At 36.6% G+C, this 22546-nt stretch overlaps 1 protein-coding gene across 2 annotated transcripts in view; it reads left to right on the forward strand.

The window, feature by feature from the left end:
• SHTN1 (shootin 1) overlaps window positions 1-22546 on the forward strand; it is a 100660-nt gene that overhangs the window by 31963 nt on the left and 46151 nt on the right. For both annotated transcript variants that reach the window (XM_082854652.1, XM_082854653.1), the window contains exons 5-8: window positions 5701-5869; window positions 7899-7996; window positions 9973-10054; window positions 13596-13690. In XM_082854652.1, the coding sequence (XP_082710778.1) occupies window positions 5701-5869; window positions 7899-7996; window positions 9973-10054; window positions 13596-13690 (444 nt within the window). The remainder of the gene's footprint in view (window positions 1-5700; window positions 5870-7898; window positions 7997-9972; window positions 10055-13595; window positions 13691-22546) is intronic.

A 22546-nucleotide genomic window follows, 5' to 3' on the forward strand; every position in this document is an offset into this window, starting at 1 on the left:
TCTGTTATTTGTCTGAAGAATATATAGCAATAGAGGCCATTGCTTTAAAAGCAACGATAACATGGGTGCTCTCATATCATTTCTATTCTCTATATCACTAGAGTTCACTGGTTGATAATACTGTTGGAATTCTCTTTTCATTTCCTTTACTTTTGGACCAAGTAGAAAAAATGTATTCAGAGCATACTAGTTGTTCTGAATCTTGTAGTGGCTAAGGATAGTTTCTGTATTTTTCTCTTGTTATTAACAAGTATTCCTGTTGCAATAGGACATCCAAAGTGAGAGCACTGACTACCTCTCAGGACTGGCAGTTTATGGAAAACAGTGGTTTGGGAGGCAGTATGTACAGGTTTTATTCCTAATTGTATAATTTTGGACATATGTGACTTTGGCCAAGTTAATTCTGTTCCCTGGACTGCCATTGTCTCATCTTAAATGACAGGATGAACTAGAATTAGGACTAAAGTGAGAATGGGACAGACTTTCTTTATGATGACTTTAATCATTGGTCCCCTTAAAAAATTATTTTATTGCTATTCCCCCCTTTTTTATTTAACAGTTGATTTTGAGCAAGAGAATTCACCTCTCTAACCTGCAGTTATCATGTCATAATTGTCAGTGTAGACCAGAGTTGATTTCTTAAGAATACCTCAGACCCACTGATTCTGGGAGTATGACCCAGACATGTGAATGTTGAAAAAGCTGCCAGGTGACTGTTATATTCATCCCTGCTTCTGAACAACTGTGTTACTAATCTCTAGGGTCATTTTTACAATTTAGTATTGACAATAGGATCCTTAACTTAGAGTTTGTCTTCTATTCTTTAAGAAGCTGTTTTGAAAATGGACTTACGTTTGTTTTTGAGGATACGGTGTGAACTCAGGAACTTTAGAATAAAAAACAAACCAAAAATACCCTATTCAATTAAATGCTGTAGATATGCTCATTGGATGTGGAAGATACTACAGCTTTGAATGCAAAGTTTGGAGACTTCGTTATATGTGTGATCAATAAATGAAAGTAGCACATCCTGATTTAAGTATTAATTGTCATTTTTGGAAGTAGTTTTCATTTTCTAAGCAGCAGAGTTTCTGTACATTCTTATTTTTCTAAAGTGTTTGCTCTCAAATTAATGACAAATGGAATGTTTCTTATGATACAGTTTCTTTTAACATCTTTATTGGAGTAGAATTGCTTTACAATGTTGTGTTAGTTTCTGCTGTATAACAAAGTGAATCAGCTATATGTATACATATATCCCCATATTCCTTCCCTCTTGCATCTCCCTCCCATCCTCCATATCCCACCCCTCTAGGTGGTCACAAAGCAGGAGCTGATCTCCCTGTGCTATGCAGCTGCTTCCCCACTAGCTATCTATTTTACATGCGGTACTGTATATATGTTAATGCTACTCTCTCATTTCTTCCCAGTTTACCCTTCCCCCTCCCCTTGTCAAGTCCATTCTCTGTGTCTGCGTCTTTATTCCTGTCCTGCCCCTAAGTTCATGAGAACCTTTTTTATTTTTTTCGAGTCCATATATATGTGTTAGCATACAGTATTTGTTTTTCTCTTTCTGACTTCACTTTGTATGACAGACTCTAGGTCCATCTACCTCACTACAAATAACTCAATTTCGTTTCTTTTTATGGCTGAGTAATATTCCATTGTATATATGTGCCACATCTCCTTTATCCATTCATCTGTTGATGGATGCTTAGGTTGCTTCCATATCCTGGCTATTGTAAACAGTGCTGCGATGAACATTGTAGTACATCACTCTTTTTGAATTATGGTTTTCTCAGGGTATATGCCCAGTAGTGGGATTGCTGGGTCATATGCTAGTTCTATTTTTAGTTTAAGGAACATCCATACTGTTCTCCAAAGTGGCTGTATCAGTTTACATTCCCACCAACAGTGCAAGAGGGTTCCCTTTTCTCCACACCCTCTCCAGCATTTATTGTTTGTAGATTTTTTTTGATGATGGCCATTCTGATGGATGTGAGGTGATACCTCATTGTGGTTTTGATTTGCATTTCTCTAATGATTAGTGATGTTGAGCATCCTTTCATGTGTTTTTTGGCAATGTGTATGTCTTCTTTGGAGAAATGTCTGTTTAGGTCTTCTGCCCATTTTTGGATTGGATTGTTTGTTTTTGATATTGAGCTGTATGAGCTGCATATGTATTTTGGAGATGAATCCTTTGTCAGTTGCTTCATTTGCAAATATTTTCTCCCATTCTGAGGGTTGTCTTTTTGTCTTTGTTTATGGTTTCCTTTGCTGTGCAAAAGCTTTTAAGTTTCATTAGGTCCCATTTGTTTATTTTTGTTTTTATTTCCATTTGTCTAGGAGGTGGGTCAGAAATACAATTTGACTGCATTATTTCCTTAAAAGCAAGTGTGGATGCTTTCCTTTGCTAAAATGTGAAAGTTAAACTGATAATTATAGACCAGTTATTTAAATCGTATGATCCAAGTCTGTTTAATTTGCTTATTTTGTATCTTTAAATATTCATTAAACTGTGCTCAATATAAAAACCCTATTTAAATTTGAATATAGTATAAGATTCTGTTACTGTAGGGTTACGAAAGATTTATTTTTGCCTTGTAACTAATAAGGATTTTAAATCCCAAGTAGTATGCCGTTAACCTATATAACTTGATGAATAATAACTGCAGTGAAATTTCTCAGCCCAAATTTGTGAATTCAGAGTTCTCAAAAATTTCCACTTAGTATGGTTATAAGATTTAATGTGTATAAGTCTTATATTTCTTCTTTCAGAATGTGAAAATGTTGTTTTAGAGAAGACGTTTGCAATTTTGTTTGGCTTTTTTCTGATAGTAACTTTGTTGAATAGAGTAATTGTATTACAGCCAAATAGTAGCTGGTAGACTTTGGTGCCTGGCTTGATAGAGGCATTAAAACTCTTTTGAGGGCAGAACTGTTAACTGTTAGGTTATTAAATATTACTTCGATGGTGGCCTGGGGAGCACCAGATGGCAAAAATTAGTATTTTCAGTTTTTCATGAGAATCCTGGGGGAAGAAGCTTTGTATAGATGAATACCTTGGTTGAAGAAAACTAGCTGATAAATGACTTCCAGAGGAAAATTAGACACACAGACTAAACCTCTTTTGTTACTAATAGCTAATATTTGCTGAATTTTTACTGTATGTCAGTCACAATACTTTATATATATATATCTCATTTAATCTTCATATTATGGGATAGAGACTATTTTTATCCTTAGTTAGCTGATGAGAAAACTGACACTGAAAGATTAGATTATCCTAGAGGCAGAGACAGAATTTGATTGCAGAGCTGAATTCTTAACTCTGCTATACTAATTTTATAGAAATGCATACTCAAGTACTGCATTCCTCTGTGTCAATTATCTGTAGTATTGGTGTACATTAGAATCACCTGGGAAGCCCTGAAAACGTGCTATGCTCGGCTCTACTGCCAGAGATTTTGGTCTGGTGAGGGCCTGCATGTTGGGAGTTTTTTTTTTTTTAAAAACTCTACAGATGGTAATGTGCAGGGTTGGGAACCATTAGTTTAAATATTAGGAGGCAGAATTACAAACTAAGTCTTGAGTTTTTTCACTTGAGTTTTTCTTAAATTGTTCTTTTCTCCTTGCATTCAGAAAAGATGTCATCATTTGAGAATTGACGATGGGCCTTGAGCATCTAGTGCCATGCTCTAGCATTCATGGTTCAAAGAACACATAACAATGTTTACTTGAATTTTCCATCTGAAGGAAGAGGGATTGGGAAATCATGGGTCTTATATCTTATCCCTGATCCTCTAATATAACATGGAGAGCTAGAAGCTGGAGCTATGGGCTGGGAACTGGGAATAAAGGTCTGTGTCTGATTCCTTGAATAGATCTCACCAGCCTTCCCAGGAAATCTGTGGAATGGTTCATAGCCATTTCTAAGTGATTCTTCCTGATTCCCCAGAGAGGTCAGGGAATGCTCTAGGGAATGCTCTTGTGTTCCAGACCACGCTACTCGGGGTATATTTAGTTTCCATATTACTGGGGTAAGAATCAGATCTCCCAAATTGAAATGGGCTGGACTTTCCCTGAGAGAAACCCTGAAGGGTCCTAATCATGATCACAAATGAAGGACCAAAGCCAGACAAATACCATACTAAACATCTTATTCTGGCATAAGGTTTACAGCAGTGAAGGGCATTTAGCTTTCCAGTGAATTGTTTCTGTCTGTGTTTATTTCCAGTGTCAGTTATTAAATTAAGAACTTGTCTTGATGGCCAACGGCCCTTAGTAAATGCAAACACATTTCTGTATCTTATATTTTATACTAGAGAAATCAATATACGAAATACTTTATACTCAAATAAGAGAAGACCTTTTATATTTTAGTCTTGTGAAGAGAACACGTAAGCAAAACCATATTTTCCTTCTGTGGACTTTGGATCAACTTTAGTCTTCGTGTGTGCCTCGTACTAACATTTATGTGCACATAAACACAGGAGCTGAAGAAGGTAACAATAATTGATAACCAACTCATTTTTACATCAGGGGATAACAAATACATTAATGAGTTAGGATTCCTTTATCTGCAGTGAATTAGATAGAGATAATAGAAACGTATCTTGAACTTTCTTCTATCGTGTATTATTAGAACTCTATGTACAGATAGAAACACATTTTGAACTAATTTAAGCAAGAAAAGGAAAGAAAAGTAGGAATTTGTTCAGAGGGATATTGGAGAATCCCATAGAATCCATGAGCTAGGAGCGTTTTAGGAATGGACTGGAGCCCTGTGGCAAACCCTGTGTCTGTTGCTTTTCTCTGTCTCTCCTACACATTGGCTCCATTTTGGCTTTGCTGTGGACTGCCTTTCTCTATTCCTCAATTCAGTAGTGTAACGTGGTTGCCAGTAGCTACTGTATATCCAGACACATGGAAAGGAATTCATCTCTCTGTTCCAGTCTCCAAATTTCTAGAGAAGGGATCTAATTGACCAAGCTTGGATTATGTGCCTAATTCCTGGACTAATTATTATAGCTATGGCCAAAGTGGTAGGTTGTGCTTTGGGAGAACTTGGCTTTTCCCATAGAAATCATTTGGAACAGTGAAGAGGAGTGTCAGTGTCCAGAAAACAGAGAGTGCCAGGCAAACAAACATTTCAAAGATGATCACAGCACAGCATCAAACAAAATATTTGCTTGAAAGAAAGTGTCTTAAATTAAGACTTTTAATGACTGTGAATAAATTGAAATTTTATTTAATCTATACTGGTGTTTCATCTTAATTCTTCTTGTATTTATCAGTTATAACTAGCATTTTCACATGCTGCTGGCTATAAGGCATAGGTTTTACTTAAAGTAATAAGTTTAATATTAAAAAGTATAAAAAACCTTATTTAATGACTCTTCTAATTGTTACTTCATGCTGTGAATGTTGATGAATGTGCAAGACAAAAATACACTTAATTTGTCTATTGTTTAAAAATCCAAGACACTCATTTTTTTTAACATCTTTATTGGAGTATAATTGCTTTACAATGGTGTGTTAGTTTCTGCTTTATAACAAAGTGAATCAGCTATACGTATACATATATCCCCATATCTCTTCCCTCTTACGTCTCCCTCCCACCCTCCCTATCCCACCCCTCTAGGTGGCAAGACACTCATTTGACTGCTGTTAAAATAACTGTCTTTATATTTGCCTTAGTTAAATAAAGAAAATAAAGCATTGAAAAGAATCAGCATGTTATACATGGCCAAGCTGGGGCCAGATGTAATAACTGAAGAGATCAACATTGATGATGAAGATTCAACCATGGACCCTGAGGGTGCTGCCGAGACTTGTGTCTCAGTACAGTGTCAGAAGCAAATCAAGGGTAGGATCCCTGGCTTAATTATTGAGCATGTTTTTGACTCCTGTTAGGATAATGCTTCTGAACCCTGGTTGCACATTGGAATTACATGATAATTTCAAAAAATATTGATGCCTGTTTCCTACTTTGGAAAGAATTCTGACTATTTGTCACAGGGGGTGGCCTGATTGAGAAGCATGATGGATGTATAGCTTTATGAGTACTTTCTTGTTTGGGATTAGGCACTTTTGAAAGCATTGTCTTGACAGAAGCAGTCAGTTTGCCTATAAACTTCTAAAGGATAGGACTGTGTATTAAGATATTTTTGTTAAATGAAAATAAGAATGAATAAAAGTATATTTAGCTGACACCTCCTGTTAGTCTGTTTCTCTGTTGGAATCTTTGGGGAAGATACCTCCCCAAATTGCTTAGTCTCTGCCCTCCAAGAACTTCCCATATGATTCAGGCAATGAGCTAAAAGCAGTATGTAGTATTAAGCAACTGCGGTGGTCCCCAAGTAGTGCTGTAAGGCAAGATCACATGTTACATCTATTAAATACACATTAACTTTATTAATAAATAAATACACACACACACACACCCCTATATATTGTTAAGGATGTAGGAAAACATTTTGGGGCTCAGTAACTATTGGAGCATTTTAACTTACTGTACCTGTCAGGAGTAATACTTGTTTGCTTGTTTGGTAGATAAAACTTCAGCAAGAAGTATAAAGAAGGAAGTAAAAAGAAAGCCATCTTAACCTGACTTTCTACCCCCTAACTTAAGACAAAATCATATTTATGCTGGTAGGAAGGGAGAGAAAGTTTAAAGGCTTTCCTTTTGTTTGTATTTCTCCCTTCTGTTAGGTCTTGAATGGTATGGTCTCTTGTTCTTCTTTAAGATTAGCCAGCCAGTGAAGAAAGTGGTTTTAAAGTAAGTCTCTGATAGGGCTTCCCTGGTGGCGCAGTGGTTGAGAGTCCGTCCGCCTGCCGATGCAGGGGACACGGGTTCGTGCCCCGGTCTGGGAAGATCCCACATGCCGTGGAGTGGCTAGGCCCGTGAGCCATGGCCACTGAGCCTGCGCGTCCGGAGTCTGTGCTCTGCAACGGGAGAGGCCACAACAGTGAGAGGCCCGCGTACTGCAAAAAAAAAAAAAAAAAGTCTCTGAGAACCCTTCAATTAAGCTGGGTTCATGTAAAAAGTTTGATTTAACTTATAAATAAATAACCACATAGCAGGTTTCTAAGTATCCTTGGAGAAGGGTAAGAAATTAAAAGCACTTAAAAGCTAAGTGGCAAAAGTGTGTGGGCCTGGGTATAAATTTAAGTACTCTGTGCTAATCCATGTTTTTTTTTAACATTTGAGTGGTAGAAGTAACTTTAATCTAACACCAGAAGTTTTTGCACTTACAGTTGCTAGTATTTTCACTCTAGTAATACAGTTTTCATTAAATCTCAATAATATGAAATATGAAGTAAATTAAGAAACAAAACACCAACACCCTGGAGAGAAAATTATTAGAATTAACCCTTTTTCAAATAGGTCTTATTTTGAGTCAGTTCAAATAATGTTTAAGGACTGTAAATTGGCAGCAAGTCAGGATTTTTTTCTTTAAATCAAAATCTCCAAATTATTAGCTGCCCAGTTTGTTTGTATTGCATTGTGACAAAAGCCCATGGCCATTAAAAAATAAAAAAGAAATTAGTACAGTGCCTTAATTTGTTTTGCTGAAAGCTTAAAAAAATTCTACTTCTAAAATGCCAGATAGTTTCCTAGAATACAGGTATGATATATTGCAGAGAAAACATGATCTAGTATATTTAACATAGTGAGCGTGCCTGATACAAAATTTTAGAAACATAGCTATATTTGGCGGGGCAGGGGGGGAGAAGTGATATTTCCATTGTCTTTTGCTACTTCATTTTCCTTTTAATTGTGGAATAACTTTGACCATAAGCTGCACATGGATTGGCATTTTCAATTCTTCTGACAAGATTGGTTTCTTCTTTTAAAAATAAGGCTTTTTTTTTTTTTTTCTTTAAAAATGCAGAACTTCGAGATCAAATTGTATCTGTTCAGGAGGAAAAGAAGATATTAGCCATTGAACTGGAAAATCTCAAGAGCAAACTTGTAGAAGTAATTGAAGAAGTATGTATCTTAGGCCCGAAAGGCAAGACCTTTAGTCTTTTAAGGTGTTTGGGGACAGGCTAAGTCAAAAACTTGCTGTTGGAAGCTAATTTCTGACATGAGAACCATGTACCAATTTTAATCTTCTCTTGTTCCCACTATTTCAGACATACAAAAAGGTATAGAAAATAAGATCATGAACATTCATGTACCCACTGTCTAGCTCAAGAAATAAAACAGTAAAATAGCATTGAAGTGTTTCCTATTGTCCCGTGTGTTTCACTGTGAGGCAGATTTGTGACAGTGATATCTGCATTTAAGTCATACACTTTGTTGCTGCTGGTGAAGAATGATTTTGCTTCTCTGATGGATGGCTGACTCAGCTGGGAAAGGCTATGCCCCTCTGTACCTCCAACACAGGCATATATGATAGATGGTAGAATGGGTTCAAGTGGGTATTTGGAGAATCTTTTTATTTTTCCTTTTGAATTGTCTTTAAGAGCAGGAGCACATAATTAGCCTTCTTTGCATGAGGCTTCAAGGATCTGCCTTTGCAGTCTCGGTTTAACTTGTATCAGTGGTTCTCACAGTCTGTAGCCCAAGGCTTCCCAATTGATGTGTATAGCACCTTGATATCCTTCAAATGGCTTACAGGTATGCCAGGGTATTGACCCCTTCAGTGAGCAGCCTCTTTCAGTTACCCCAGTTCCCATACACATATTCTTAAGGGCCATAATGTGAAAAACGTTGGAAAGCAGTGACCACCAACCTCCCATCCCCAGTTGCTTTTACTTATTGTGGCAGTAAGTGTGAGTGGGAAGAAAGATGATGACATTCTAGAAGCGTTGAACTGTATACTGGTTACTAATTTAAACCAAAAACAACAATATAGCTTATACTAAAGGAAACCAGTTCACAGACCATATGGAAGTGCTGATGGATTCAGGGTCCCTTTCAGGGACCATTACCTTAGCTTGTTTCTTGAGTATAACCATAGGAGAGAAAGAAAGACATTTTGATGCATTCCAATCCTCAATTATAATTATTTATCGATGATTCTCTCCCCTCCCACTTAGAGGTGTTATTGGAAGCCATTTCAGAAGTCATTTTTATTATGACTATTTCAGACATCTGAAAAGTGTAAAAAACAAAATAATGAACCTCCATATGCCTACTATGTAGTTTAATACATAAAACATTAGCATAGTATTGAAACCCGTGTGCATCTCTCCCTAACTGCATTCTCCTCACTCCCTGCACTGTTTCCTTAAACAACCATTATTCTGAACTTGTTTTTTATCATTTCAATGCATATATTTACATTTTCACTACAATACCTAGTATTTTGAGTGTTTTAAACTATATAAACCTGCTTTTTTAATTCAACATAATGCTTTTGAGATTTATCCACTTGGTACATGTAACTTTACATTCTTTTTTTTAAAACTATACTATGATATTCTCTTTTCCTATTGATAGATGCCAAAAATTATTTCAGAAATTTAAGTTTTGTGTGGGGGGAGATTTTCATATGTATTTTGTTTAAGCCAAAAGTCAAAGTTCAAAGTCTTTTTTATTTTAAAAATTTATGTATGTTTTTACTTAAGCCAAATGTCATCAGAGTTTAAAATGAATACCAAAATTGAATATTGGCTCTCTGATTAAATGATTCAAGTATTTTCCGGGTGCAGTCTAATTGGATTTTTGCATTAAAAATGTCAATCATTTACACTGGACGGCTAGAACACTGCCATATTTAGGGACCAATGCCAGTACTATTTGGAATATGTAAAGAAGTTCCAGATGTACATCCTAAATTAAATAGTTACTTTGAGGCTTTAAAAACATTTTAATAGAAGCCTAGCACAGTGAAGCCAATTACTGCTTTAATGTAACATCGTGTTGAAAGTTGAATAGCAATTTAAGTATCACACATCATCATATATCATGTTTTACAATTTTGGATGTTTTCTCCCCTCAAAATATCACATTTTTAGGTAAATAAAGTTAAACAAGAAAAAGATGTTTTAAATTCGGAAGTTCTTGAACAGAGAAAAGTCTTAGAAAAATGCAATAGAGGTATGTATTTCCAGTCTTTTCCCTCAAATATATATGTAATTTATTTTGTTTATATATATTTTGTGTTGTTTTATACTGGTGTCTAAAGATTCTTGTAGCAAAAATCTTCTATATTGTGTTTTCCTAACTTCTAGCAATGAGTCTCTCTCATTCCTGCTCTTTTTCCACCTACCTGAGAGTCTGGGGACATTTAAAAGTGCTTTTGCTTGAGGAATTCATGACCCACTCATTTTGAAACTTCAAACCTAAATACTCTTTTGTCCTACATATATCTTGGGACCATGGCCATATTGGCTATCCCCTCAGTGTTTATATATCTGGTAGGTTAATTGGTAAACTTCTCCTCGATCCAGAAGAGATTAGGATATCTACATAAATACATGCAACATTATATGAAAAACTTTTAAATTAAGAGGATATGGAAAATGGGACAAAGGAAAAGTGAGAATATATGTTAATGTACAAAGTGCTTATTACTTACTCCGAGTTCTTGCACATTTCCTGCCTGTGTGCCTGAAGTCTGGCTCTGAGCTCTCTAGGAGCCAGAGTGATGAGAGATTCATGGTCATTTTTATGAATCATATAAAAATTTACCTGTTGGTCAGGAGAAGCAGACCTGGTCTCATGGTGAGAAGGAACTTTCTCCAGAGGCTACTTCTAGAGAAAATTCTGTGTAATTTGATTCCATCATACTTGTCATAAAACACAGCATCAAGTCTCATGGGACCATTTCTTATGTCCCCTGGTTTAGGGCAAAGGAGCAAAGTGCAGTTCTGCAAACATAATTCTTAAGGGAGGGGACTTACTATGCTTTTTTTGTTCTCCTTTTTTCCCTCAGCCACTGTCTTTCCTAGTTCAGAAGCTACAACACTAAAAGGAAACCTTTCAGACCCAGGGCCTTCCCTATTGTTATTGGTGGTAGTTCTCCATCTTTGTGTCATTCATGAATTGAGATTTTTTTTTTTAGTAAATAAAGGACCTTGTAGCTAAGTGTGGGAGATGCACTAGCTTGTAACATTTCCTCTGCCTTTTATGCATTTAAGAAGATAGAAATGGTGTAGAAGAATTTTCAGTCGTGATGCACTGTGCTAGAAACAGAGGGCTCTGCAGAGGTTAATATCATGGACCTTGCCTTCAGGGAGACCCTTATCTAGGCAGAGAGAGATTATATAAATAAATACATGACTAGGACCAACCGAATTTCTTTCAGAATCCAAGAGGGCCAGGTCATGTGAAAATTCACTTTTTATTATAGTGTTCTGGACATAGAATAGAAAGTTAATTATCTTGCCCAGGGCTTCAGATAGTCATAATCTTCTTTGTTTTCTTTGTGAAATTTCTTTTTTTTTTTTAAACAGGTTTGAAAATCGTTTAGCTCTCAGGGACCTGTAATTCACATCACAAACCACCACTTCATTGCTTTACTTGAGTAAGACTATTAGTCTTTCCTCTGAGGAGGCAGTAGATTGACCGAGTACAGAGTTTGAAATTCTATGTCATTACGCAGCAAACCAGTCCTTAATCAGTTAGGACTGAAGTGCCCTGGAGGAACAGTTTGTGAAAGCTGCCATTAAGAGAGCCTTTTTAAAGGTTTTTATTGACATGACTCAGCTCAGGATTGAAAGTGCCTTGCTGGAAGCCAGTGGAGAGGCTAGTGTGCTGTCCACCTATGTGGTTCCTAGTTGGTAATGGCGTCATCACTCCCTCTGTCCCGTCTACATCATTATTTAACAGAATAGGTCACAGAATATCAAAAAGTAGGAAAGAATTCATGTTGCTCCTATTTGACAGTATCGTCCCTTTGAAGATTTCTGTCCACAGTGATTCTTTCATTCAAAGCTCTGACTCTGGGCCCATATGGATCTAAGGCTGTTTCTCTTCTTTATAAACATGGAGAACACTTTGAAATAACTTACATATGTACATTTTTTCTTTTTATTCAAGTAACATATTTTTTGGTGGAAAGTATAGATTTATATGGGAAAAGTAAAAAAAACTAAAACTCAACCCTTACAGTCCAGAGATAAGCACTATTAACATTTTAGTGTTTATTCTTCCAGGAGAGGAAAGGGGGGAGGGGCAATTTATGGGTAGGGGACTAAGAGGTACAAACTATTATGTATAAAATAAGCTACAAGGGTATATTATACAACACCGGAAATGTAGTCAATATTTTATAATAACTATAAATGGAGCATAACCTTTAAAAATTGTGAATCGCTGTATTGTACACCTATAACATATGATATTGTGCATCAACTATATTTCAATCAAAAAACCTATATATGTACATTGAGTTGTTTATTAAATATGTTTATAACGTATATGGAGTATAAATAAAATACCAACAAAAGAAATATCTTTTTTGCCCATCAGTGCTTTACAAGCCCCTGAACATCAGTCTCTACTTGTGTTCCTTCCTTGGACTTTTATCATTGCTTTTATTTATAGTTTTGTCATATATATATATATATCCCTAAACAGCATATTTTTTAATTTTGCATGTTTTTGAACTTTATATAAATGATATAATTTTGCATATGTCCTTCTGCTGCTTTTTGTGTTTGTCCGGTTCATCATGTTGAAGGGTATTGCTGTGGTATGTTTATTTTCACTGCTGTATAATATTTCATTCAATGTCTATACCAAAATTCATTTATCCAGTATCCATTTGGTGAATGTTTGAGTTTTTTCCAGTTTTTTTGCTATTCCAAGTCATGCTGTTATGAAAATTCTTATACATGTCTTCTGGTGCACATATCCAAGAGTTTCACTAAGATATATGCCAAAGGTAAAATTTTATCTTCAATTTCACTACATAATGCCAAATTATTTTTAAAGTAGATCTATAAGTTTATACTCCTGTTAACAGTGTATTTGTTTCCATTGTTCTGTATTCTCTCCCAGCTTGATATAGCTATACTTTTAAATTTTTGCCAGTTGCCTCTTTGGTGAGTATAAAAAGGTAGCTATGGTTTTACTTTCCTTTTCCTTGGTTACTAATGAAGATGGTAATTGGCCTTTCACATGTTTCCTTTTCAGTGAAATCCTTGTTGACGTGTTTTGTATGTGGCTTTTAAAAAACAAAAATGAACTCATTTTAAAAATATATCATGAATGTCTTTCCATTCAGTAAATATGCCTCTACAATGTAATTTTGATGGCAGAATATTTCTTGTACACAGCATACTTAACTGATCCTTCAGTGTTAGACCATCTAGATTATTTCACTGTTTTCAGCAATGATGCACAGAGCACCCTTGCGATTAAATCTCTGTATATGTTCATGATTTATTCTTTTAGAAGAATAAATACATTCCTAAAAGTGGAATTGTTGAGTCAAAGGGTATGAATAGTTTTAGATTTTAGATTCATATTGCCAAGTTGCCCTCTAAAAAGGTCTTACCAATTTATACTCCAACCAGCAATGAATGTGGGTGCTTATATGCCTGAATAAGGAATCTTTCGTCACCATTTTTCATCCGTATTCTTGATAATCTGTGTGGCGTATTGTCCATTTTCTTTTCCTTGTCTTCTCAAGTGTCCATGCTAGCAGTAGAAGAGTATGAGGAAATGCAAGTGAACTTGGAACTGGAGAAGGACCTTCGAAAGAAAGCAGAGTCGTTTGCACAAGAGGTAAATATCTTGCAGAGACTTCGTATTTTATTTTTATATTTTAAAGAACTTTGCAGATGACATATAAAAATATTTTTTGAGGTTGAATAAGCAGTCACTTTGAATTACGAATCACCTGATTTAGGGAGCTATGGAATAGTATCACATTCATTGAACTTGGTGTCGGAAGATCTGGGTTTAAATTTTGGCCATGTCATTCAGTTAGTAGCTGTATGTTACTAGCAGTTATTAGCAGTTCCTTAGCCTCTTTGGGCTTCACTTTCACCATCTATAAAATGGGAGATGTTACTAACCTAACAAAGTGGATTTTAAAATCAAATGGCACAATTTTTCAAAAGAATTTTGTAAACTATAAAATGCTATGTCGGGGAAAGAAATTATATTTAGGGATACCCATCCCATAACTTGTGAGGGAAAGTCCAGCTTGAGTACAGGATTTTTGCATGTTTCCAGTAGCCTCAAGACCTCAAGAATCTAGGTTACATCTCAGTATACCATCTGAAATAACAATATCATGGTATTAGTATTTCTCTTCAGCTGCTATTCAGTGCTCTCATTGTGTGAGTTGATGCTTCCGCTTGCTGTGGAACATTGTCATGTTACACATCCATTATCTGAGCCTTTCACCAGAGTAATGACTTGCCTCTCATGTTAGAGATAAGCTTTGAGCTTCTCTTGTTCTGGCCTTAACTTTGTTGCCATGTGGTTATTGGGTATTCCATGGCTCTGGGACTGGTTTCCAGGGAAATGATGAGGCACCAGTTGGCTGAACTGTAACAGCTCATGATATGGAGCTGATCTGCATGAGATTTCCATCATGTGTAAATATTTTGAATCTGTGTGCATACTGTAGGTTCAAGGAAAGTAGCTAAGGAAATATAAAACATTCTTAGGTGGACGTATCCAAGGTGTAGAAGGAAGACAAAGCATGGGGTTATGGGAATGACATTTGAAGATCAGATTATGGTTTTGTGCAGGAGTTTTTCTGTGCTTGAATGTAGCTGTGCTAGCAATGAACTATACAAAAGATTTAGTCTGAGAAGATCTGATTTCAAATATTATGATTCATTTTACTCAGAGAGTTTAATGAAAGGTAAGTATTGTTCTCTTATTTCCTGGAAGGAAGAAAAAAAAAATTGAAGTGTGTTAGAGCCCTTTGGAAAAAGCTGCAGCATACATAAATAATGGAACTTGGGCTTCCCTGGTGGCGCGGTGGTTGAGAGTCCGCCTGCCGATGCAGGGGACACGGGTTCGTGCCCCGGTCCGGGAAGATCCCACGTGCCGCGGAGCGGCTGGGCCCGTGAGCCATGGCCGCCGAGCCTGCGTGTCCGGAGCCTGTGCTCCGCAACGAGAGAGGCCACAACAGTGAGAGGCCCGCGTACCACAGAAAAAAAAAAGAATAAATGATTCAGTCTGCCATCCACTTGGTAGTGATTGGTGGAAACAATAGTACTGACATGTTAACCCAGAATGAGGAGAGAGAAGTTTGAGGAAGGAAAGCAAGAGCGGTGGCACTTACATTACTGGTAGCATAAGTATTTGCAACAGGGCTCAATGATTGTACAATGTCTAGGTTTGATCTACACAGTAGTGAGAAGAAAAGATAAAGCTAGATTAGAACTAGTATATCTTCCCTTTTCACGGTTTACAAATTCTCAGGTTTTCAACAGATAACTACACGACTTAGCTTAACCAGAGAAGTACCACTTTTGCATTCTGTTCTTTAGTGCATTCAGCAAACATCTGGTAAGCCAGACAGTGTGTAGATAGTGGGAATATAATGATGAAGAAAGCAAATATGATCCTTGCTGTGTTGGAGTGTACAGTATAGAGCTGTAGAAATCAGGGTTTTTTTCCTATTTTCATTTTGCCAAACTTTGAGTATTTGACAGTGCTTTTCTTTTTTTTTTAATTTTTTAATTTTATTTATTTTTTTATACAGCAGGTTCTTATTAGTCATCAGTTTTATACACATAAGTGTGTACATGTCAATCCCAATCTCCCAGTTCATCCCACCACCACCCCCTCCCCCCACCACTTTCCCCCCTTAGTGTCCATACATTTGTTCTGTATATCTGTGTCTCAGCTTCTTCCCTGCAAACCAGTTCATCTGTACCATTTTTCTAGGTTCCACATACATGCGTTAATATACGATATTTGTTTTTCTCTTTCTGACTTACTTCATTCTGTATGACAGTCTCTAGATACATCCATCTCAACAAATGACCCAATTTTGTTCCTTTTTATGGCTGAGTAATATTCCATTGTATATATGTACCACATCTTCTTTATCCACTCCTCTGTTGATGGGCATTTAGGTTGCTTCCATGACCTGGCTATTGTAAATAGTGCTGCAGTGAACATTTGGGTGCATGTGTCTTTTTGAATTACAGTTTTCTCAGGGTATATGCCCAGTAGTGGGATTGCTGGATCATATGGTAATTCTATTTTTAGTTTTTTAAGGAACCTACATACTGTTCTCCATAGTGGCTGTATCAATTTACATTCCCACCAACAGTGCAGGAGGGTTCCCTTTTCTCCACACACTCTCCAGCATTTGTTGTTTGTAGATTTTCTGATGATGCCCATTCTAACTGGTGTGAGGTGATACCTCATTGTAGTTTTGATTTGCATTTCTCTAATAATTAGTGGTGTTGAGCAGCTTTTCATGTGCTTCTTGGCCATCTGTATGTCTTCTTTGGAGAAATGTCTATTTAGGTCTTCTGCCCATTCTTGGATTGGGTTGTTTGTTTTTTTAATATTGAGCTGCATGAGCTATTTATATATTTTGGAGATTAATCCTTTGTCTGTTGATTCATTTGCAAATATTTTCTCCCATTCTGAGGGTTGTCTTTTCATCTTCTTTATGGTTTCCTTTGCTGTGCAAAAGGTTTGAAGTTTCATTAGGTCCCATTTGTTTATTTTTGTTTTTATTTCCATTACTCTAGGAGGTGGGTCAAAAAAGATCTTGCTGTGATTTATGGCAAAGAGTGTTCTTCCAATGTTTTCCTCTGAGACTTTTATAGTGTCTGGTCTTAGTTAGGTCTTTAATCCATTTTGAGTTTATTTTTGTGTATAGTGTTAGGGAGTGTCCTACTTTCATTCTTTTACATGTAGCTGTCCAGTTTTCCCAGCACCACTTATTGAAGAGACTGTCTTTTCTCCATTGTCTATCCTTGCCTCCTTTGTCATAGATCAGTTGACCATAGGTGCGTGGGTTTATCTCTGGGCTTTCTATCTTGTTCCATTGATCTATATTTCTGTTTTTGTGCCAGTACCATACTGTCTTGATTACTGTAGCTTTGTAGTATAATCTGAAGTCAGGGAGTCTGATTCCTCCAGCTCCATTTTTTTCCCTCAAGACTGCTTTGGCTATTCGGGGTCTTTTGTGTCTCCATACAAATTTTAAGATTTTTTGTTCTAGTTCCATAAAAAATGCCACTGGTAATTTGATAGGGATTGCATTGAATCTGTAGATTGCTTTGGGTAGTATAGTCATTTTCACAATATTGATTCTTCCAGCCCAAGAACATGGTAGATCTCTCCATCTGTTTGTACCATCTTTAATTTCTTTCATCAGTGTCTTACAGTTTTCTGCATATAGGTCTTTTGTCTCCCTAGGTAGGTTTATTCCTAGGTATTTTATTCTTTTTGTTGCAGTGGTAAATGGGAGTGTTTCCTTAATTTCTCTTTCAGATTTTTCATCATTAGTGTATAGGAACGCAAGAGATTTCTGTGCATTAATTTTGTATCCTGCAACTTTACCAAATTCACTGATTAGCTCTTGTAGTTTTCTGGTGGCCTGTTTAGGATTCTCTATGTATAGCATCATGTCATTTGCAAACAGTGACAGTTTTACTTCTTCTTTTCCAATTTGTATTCCTTTTCTTTCTTTTTCTTCTCTGATTGCCGTGGCTAGGACTTCCAAAGCTATGTTGAATAATAGTGGTGAGAATGGACATCCTTGTCTCATTCCTGATCTTAGAGGAAATGCTTTCAGTTTTTCACCATTGAGAATGATGTTTGCTGTGGGTTTGTCGTATATGACCTTTATTATGTTGAGGTAGGTTCCCTCTATGCCCACTTTCTGGAGAGTTTTTATCATAAATGGGCGTTGAATTTTGTCAAAAGCTTTTTCTGCATCTATTGAGATGATCATATGGTTTTTATTTTTCAGTTTGTTAATATGGTGTATCACATTGATTGATTTGCATATATTGAAGAATCCTTGCATCCCTGGGATAAATCCCACTTGATCATGGTGTATGATCCTTTTAATGTGTTGTTGGATTCTGTTTGCTAGTATTTTGTTGAGGATTTTTGCATCTATATTCATGAGTGTTATTGGTCTTTAATTTTCTTTTTTTGTAGTATTTCTGTCTAGTTTTGGTATCAGGATGATGACTCATAGAACGTGTTTGGGAGCGTTCCTTCCTCTGCAATTTTTTTTTTTTTTTTTTTTTTTTTTGGTGGTATGCAGGCCTCTCACTGTCGTGGCCTCTCCCATTGCGGAGCACAGGCTCTGGACGCGCAGGCTCAGCGGCCATGGCTCACAGGCCCAGCCGCTCCACAGCACGTGGGATCTTCCCGGACCTGTGCACAAACACGTATCCCCTGCATCGGCAGGCGGACTCTCAACCACTGCGCCACCAGGGAAGCCCTCTCTGCAATTTTTTGTAAGAGTTTGAGAAGGGTGGGTGTTAGCTCTTCTCTAAATGTTTGATAGAATTCATCTGTGAAGCCATCTGGTCCTGGACTTTTGTTTGTTGCAAGATTTTTAATCACAGTTTCAATTTCATTACTTGTGATTGGTCTGTTCATATTTTCTGTTTCTTCCTGGTTCAGTCTTGGAAGGTTATACCTTTGTAAGAATTCGTCCATTTCTTCCAGGTTGTCCATTTTATTGGCATAGAGTTGCTTGTAGTAGTCTCTTAGGATGCTTTGCACATCTGCGGTGTCTGTTGTAACTTCTCCTTTTTCATTTCTAATTTTATTGATTTGAGTCCTCTTCCCTCTTTTTCTTGATGAGTCTGGCTAATGGGTTATCAATTTTGTTTATCTTTTCAAAGAACCAGCTTTTAGTTTTATTGATCTTTGCTATTGTTTTCTTTGTTTCTATTTCATTTATTTCTGCTCTGATCTTTATGATTTCTTTCCTTCTGCTAACTTTGGGTTTTGTTTGTTCTTCTTTCTCTAGTTCCTTTAGGTGTAAGGTTAGATTGTTTATTTGAGATTTTTGTTGTTTCTTGAGGTAGGCTTGTATAGCTATAAACTTCCCTCTTAGAACTGCTTTTGCTGCATCCCATAGGTTTTGGATCGTCGTGTTTTCATTGTCATTTGTGTCTAGGTACTTTTTGTTTTCCTCTTTGATTTCTTCAGTGATCTCTTGGTTATTTAGTAACGTATTGTTTAGCCTCTATGTGTTTGTGTTTTTTACGTTTTTTCCCCTGTAATTCATATTTCTAATCTCATAGCATTGTGGTCAGAAAATATACTTGATATGATTTCAGTTTTCTTAAATTTACTGAGGCTTGATTTGTGACCCAAGATGTGATCTATCCTGGAGAATGTTCTATGTGCACTTGAGAAGAAAGTGTAATCTGTTGTTTTTGGATGGAATGTCCTATAAATATCAATGAAATCTATTTGGTCTGTTGTGTCATTTAAAGCTTCTGTTTCCTTATTTATTTTCATTTTGGATGATCTGTCCAATGATGTAAGTGAGGTGTTAAAAGTCCCCCACTATTGTGTTAACTGTCGATTTCCTCTTTTATAGCTGTTAGCAGTTGCCTTATGTATTGAGGTGCTCCTATGTTGGGTGCATCTATATTTATAATTGTTATATCTTCTTCTTGGATTGATCCCTTGATCATTATGTAGTGTCCTTCCTTGTCTCTTGTAACATTCTTTATTTTAAAGTCTATTTTATCTGATATGAGTATTGCTACTCCAGCTTTCTTTTGATTTCTATTTGCATGGAATATCTTTTTCCATCCCCTCACTTTCAGTCTGTATGTGTCCCTAGGTCTGAAGTGGGTCTCTTGTAGACAGCATATAGATGGGTCTTGTTTTTGTATACATTCAGCAAACCTGTGTCTTTTGGTTGGAAAATTTAATCCATTCACGTTTAAGGTAATTATTTATATGTATGTTCCTATCACCATTTTCTTAATTGGTTTGGGTTTGTTTTTGTAGGTCCTTTTCTTCTCTTGTGTTTCCCACTTAGAGAAGTTCCTTTAGCATTTGTTGTAGAGCTGGCTTGGTGGTGCTGAATTCTCTTAGCGTTTGCTTGTCTGTAAAGCTTTTGATTTCTCCATTGAATCTGAATGAGATGCTTGCCAGGTAGAGTAATCTTGGTTGTAGGTTCTTCCCTTTCATCACTTTAAGTATATCATGCCAGTCCCTTCTGGCTTGTAGAGTTTCTGCTGAGAAATCAGCTGTTAACCTGATGGGAGTTCCCTTGTATGTTATTTTTCATTTTTCCCTTGCTGCTTTCAATAATTTTTCTTTGTCTTTAATTTTTGCTAATTTGATTACTATGTGTCTTGGCGTGTGTCTCCTTGGGTTTATCCTGTATGGGACTCGCTGAGCTTCCTGGACTTGAGTGGCTATTTCCTTTCCCAGGTTAGGGAAGTTTTCAACTATAATCTCTTCAAATATTTTCTCTGGTCCTTTCTCTCTCTCTCTTCTCCTTCTGGGACCCCTATAATGCGAATGGCGTTTAATGTTGTCCCGGCGGTCTCTTAGGCTGTCTTTTTTCTTCATTCTTTTTTCTTTATTCTGTTCTGCAGCAGTGAATTCCACCATTCTGTCTTCCAGGTCACTTATCCGTTCTTCTGCCTCAGTTATTCTGCTATTGACTCCTTCTAGTGTAGTTTTCATTTCAGTTATTGTATTGCTCATCTCTGTTTGTTTGTTCTTTAATTCTAGGTCTTCATTAAACATTTCTGGTATCTTCTCGATCTTGCCTCCATTCTTTTTCCGAGGTCCTGGATCATCTTCACTATCATTATTCTGAATTCTTTTTCTGGAAGGTTGCCTATCTCTACTTCAGTTAGTTGTTTTTCAGGGATTTTATCTTGTTCCTTCATCTGGTACATAGCCCTCTGCCTTTTCATCTTGTCTGTGTTTCTGTGAATGTGGTTTTTGTTTCACAGGCTGCAGGATTGCAGTTCTTCTTGCTTCTGCTCAGAAATCAATTTTTGAAGTTAATTTAGTTTACCTTTTTAGTTACAAAAGGAAGATACATACCTTGTAAACATACAAACAATTCTCAAATGTGTAAATTAAAAATTGAACATTTCTTCCTTACTTCTGTTCACACTTGTCCAATTAAAAACCAAAACCAGTACTTCCCTGGTGGTGCAGTGGTTAAGAATCTGCCTGCCAATGCAGGGGACAGAGGTTTGAGCCCTGGTCTGGGAAGATCCCACATGCTGCGGAGCAACTAAGCCCGTGTGCCACAACTACTGAGCCCACGTGTCACAACTACTGAGCCCACGTGCCACAACTAACAAAGCCTCCACGCCTAGAGCCCGTGTTCTGCAACAAGAAGCCTCCGCAATGAGAAGCCTGCGCACCACAACGAAGAGTAGCCCCCACTTGCCACAGCTGGAGAAAGCCCGTGGGCAGCAACCAAGACCCAACGCAGCCATAAATAAATGAATAAAAAAATAAAAAATAAACCCTGAAATCAAAAACATGATCCCCCCACAAGGAAGAAACAACGAGTTGTCTTCCTAGCTATATTAAGTTTTTGTATTTCCTCAACATAATTTCAATTTTTGATGACTTCCCTGTACTTTTTGAGTATATAATTTTTTCTATTTAGTGTAGTTTTTCTTTTCTCTGTTTAATGGTGTGGATACCTTTTTCAACATGTAGTCCCAATATACTATGAAACTATTATGTAATTCGTGTTGTTTTCAGACAACTCAGATGATGATATTTTAATGTCATTTTGGAAAAAATAAATTATATATTAATAACACAGCATTTTCTTCTCATTCTTTGAAAAGATTTAGGAGAATTTCTCTGAAATTCTGATACCAATGATGTTATTTGTCTGGTAAGGGACCAACTTAATAACTCTAACCAACAAGTTCTTACCGTAGCTAAAAACCAAATTCATTAGTGTTTGGTAACTGAATTTTCTTTAAATACATCTTAGAAAAAGCATTATTTAGTGTTTTATTTTAGTATCTTAAAGTCTATAAAAGGTAGTCTAATGACTAATATTTTTCAAGTTACCATTATTATTGAAAGGAATTTCTTTTCTGTATGTTCTTTTCATCTTATATTGTAATTTAGGGATTGTTACAGGGTTTTGCAAAAGAAATTCATGTTGTTAGCATCCCTAAGACATATCTTTATTCTTTTCTCTCCAGAATAATAGAGTTAAGATAATTTATAATCATGTAAAGTTAAGCAAGTTTTCCTAGTGTTACACAGAAAAGGACATCTGTCCCTTTTCCCAAGAGAGAACCAGAGTACAGAGAAGCAGTGCAGGGAGAGTAATAAAGCACCCTTGGCATTGATGGTCACCTGTACCCTGCATTGTCTTAGTGCTGAGCTCCCACCTCTGTCCTGGTCAACCTTGCTGACCGCTTCCTCTCTGTTTGCTCCTGGCCTCTGAGCTCTCTTGGCAAAAGGCCTCACTTGTTGGGAAGCCAGAGAATGTCACTTACGTCAGCTGCTTTTTGCTGGCCTTTCATGTTGACTCTGAGATATTTTCTAAGATACCAGCAAGGGACCCCAACCAGTTAAGTTTTAAGAGGGAAAAATGTATTAAAAATAATTTTTTTAAATAATAGTAACCTGAAATAAGTCATTTCAATTAAACCACTGATCTCAAGT

Source organism: Leucopleurus acutus (assembly GCF_964270905.1).
Source record: "Leucopleurus acutus genome assembly, chromosome: 14".
Classification (NCBI taxonomy): domain Eukaryota; kingdom Metazoa; phylum Chordata; class Mammalia; order Artiodactyla; family Delphinidae; genus Leucopleurus; species Leucopleurus acutus.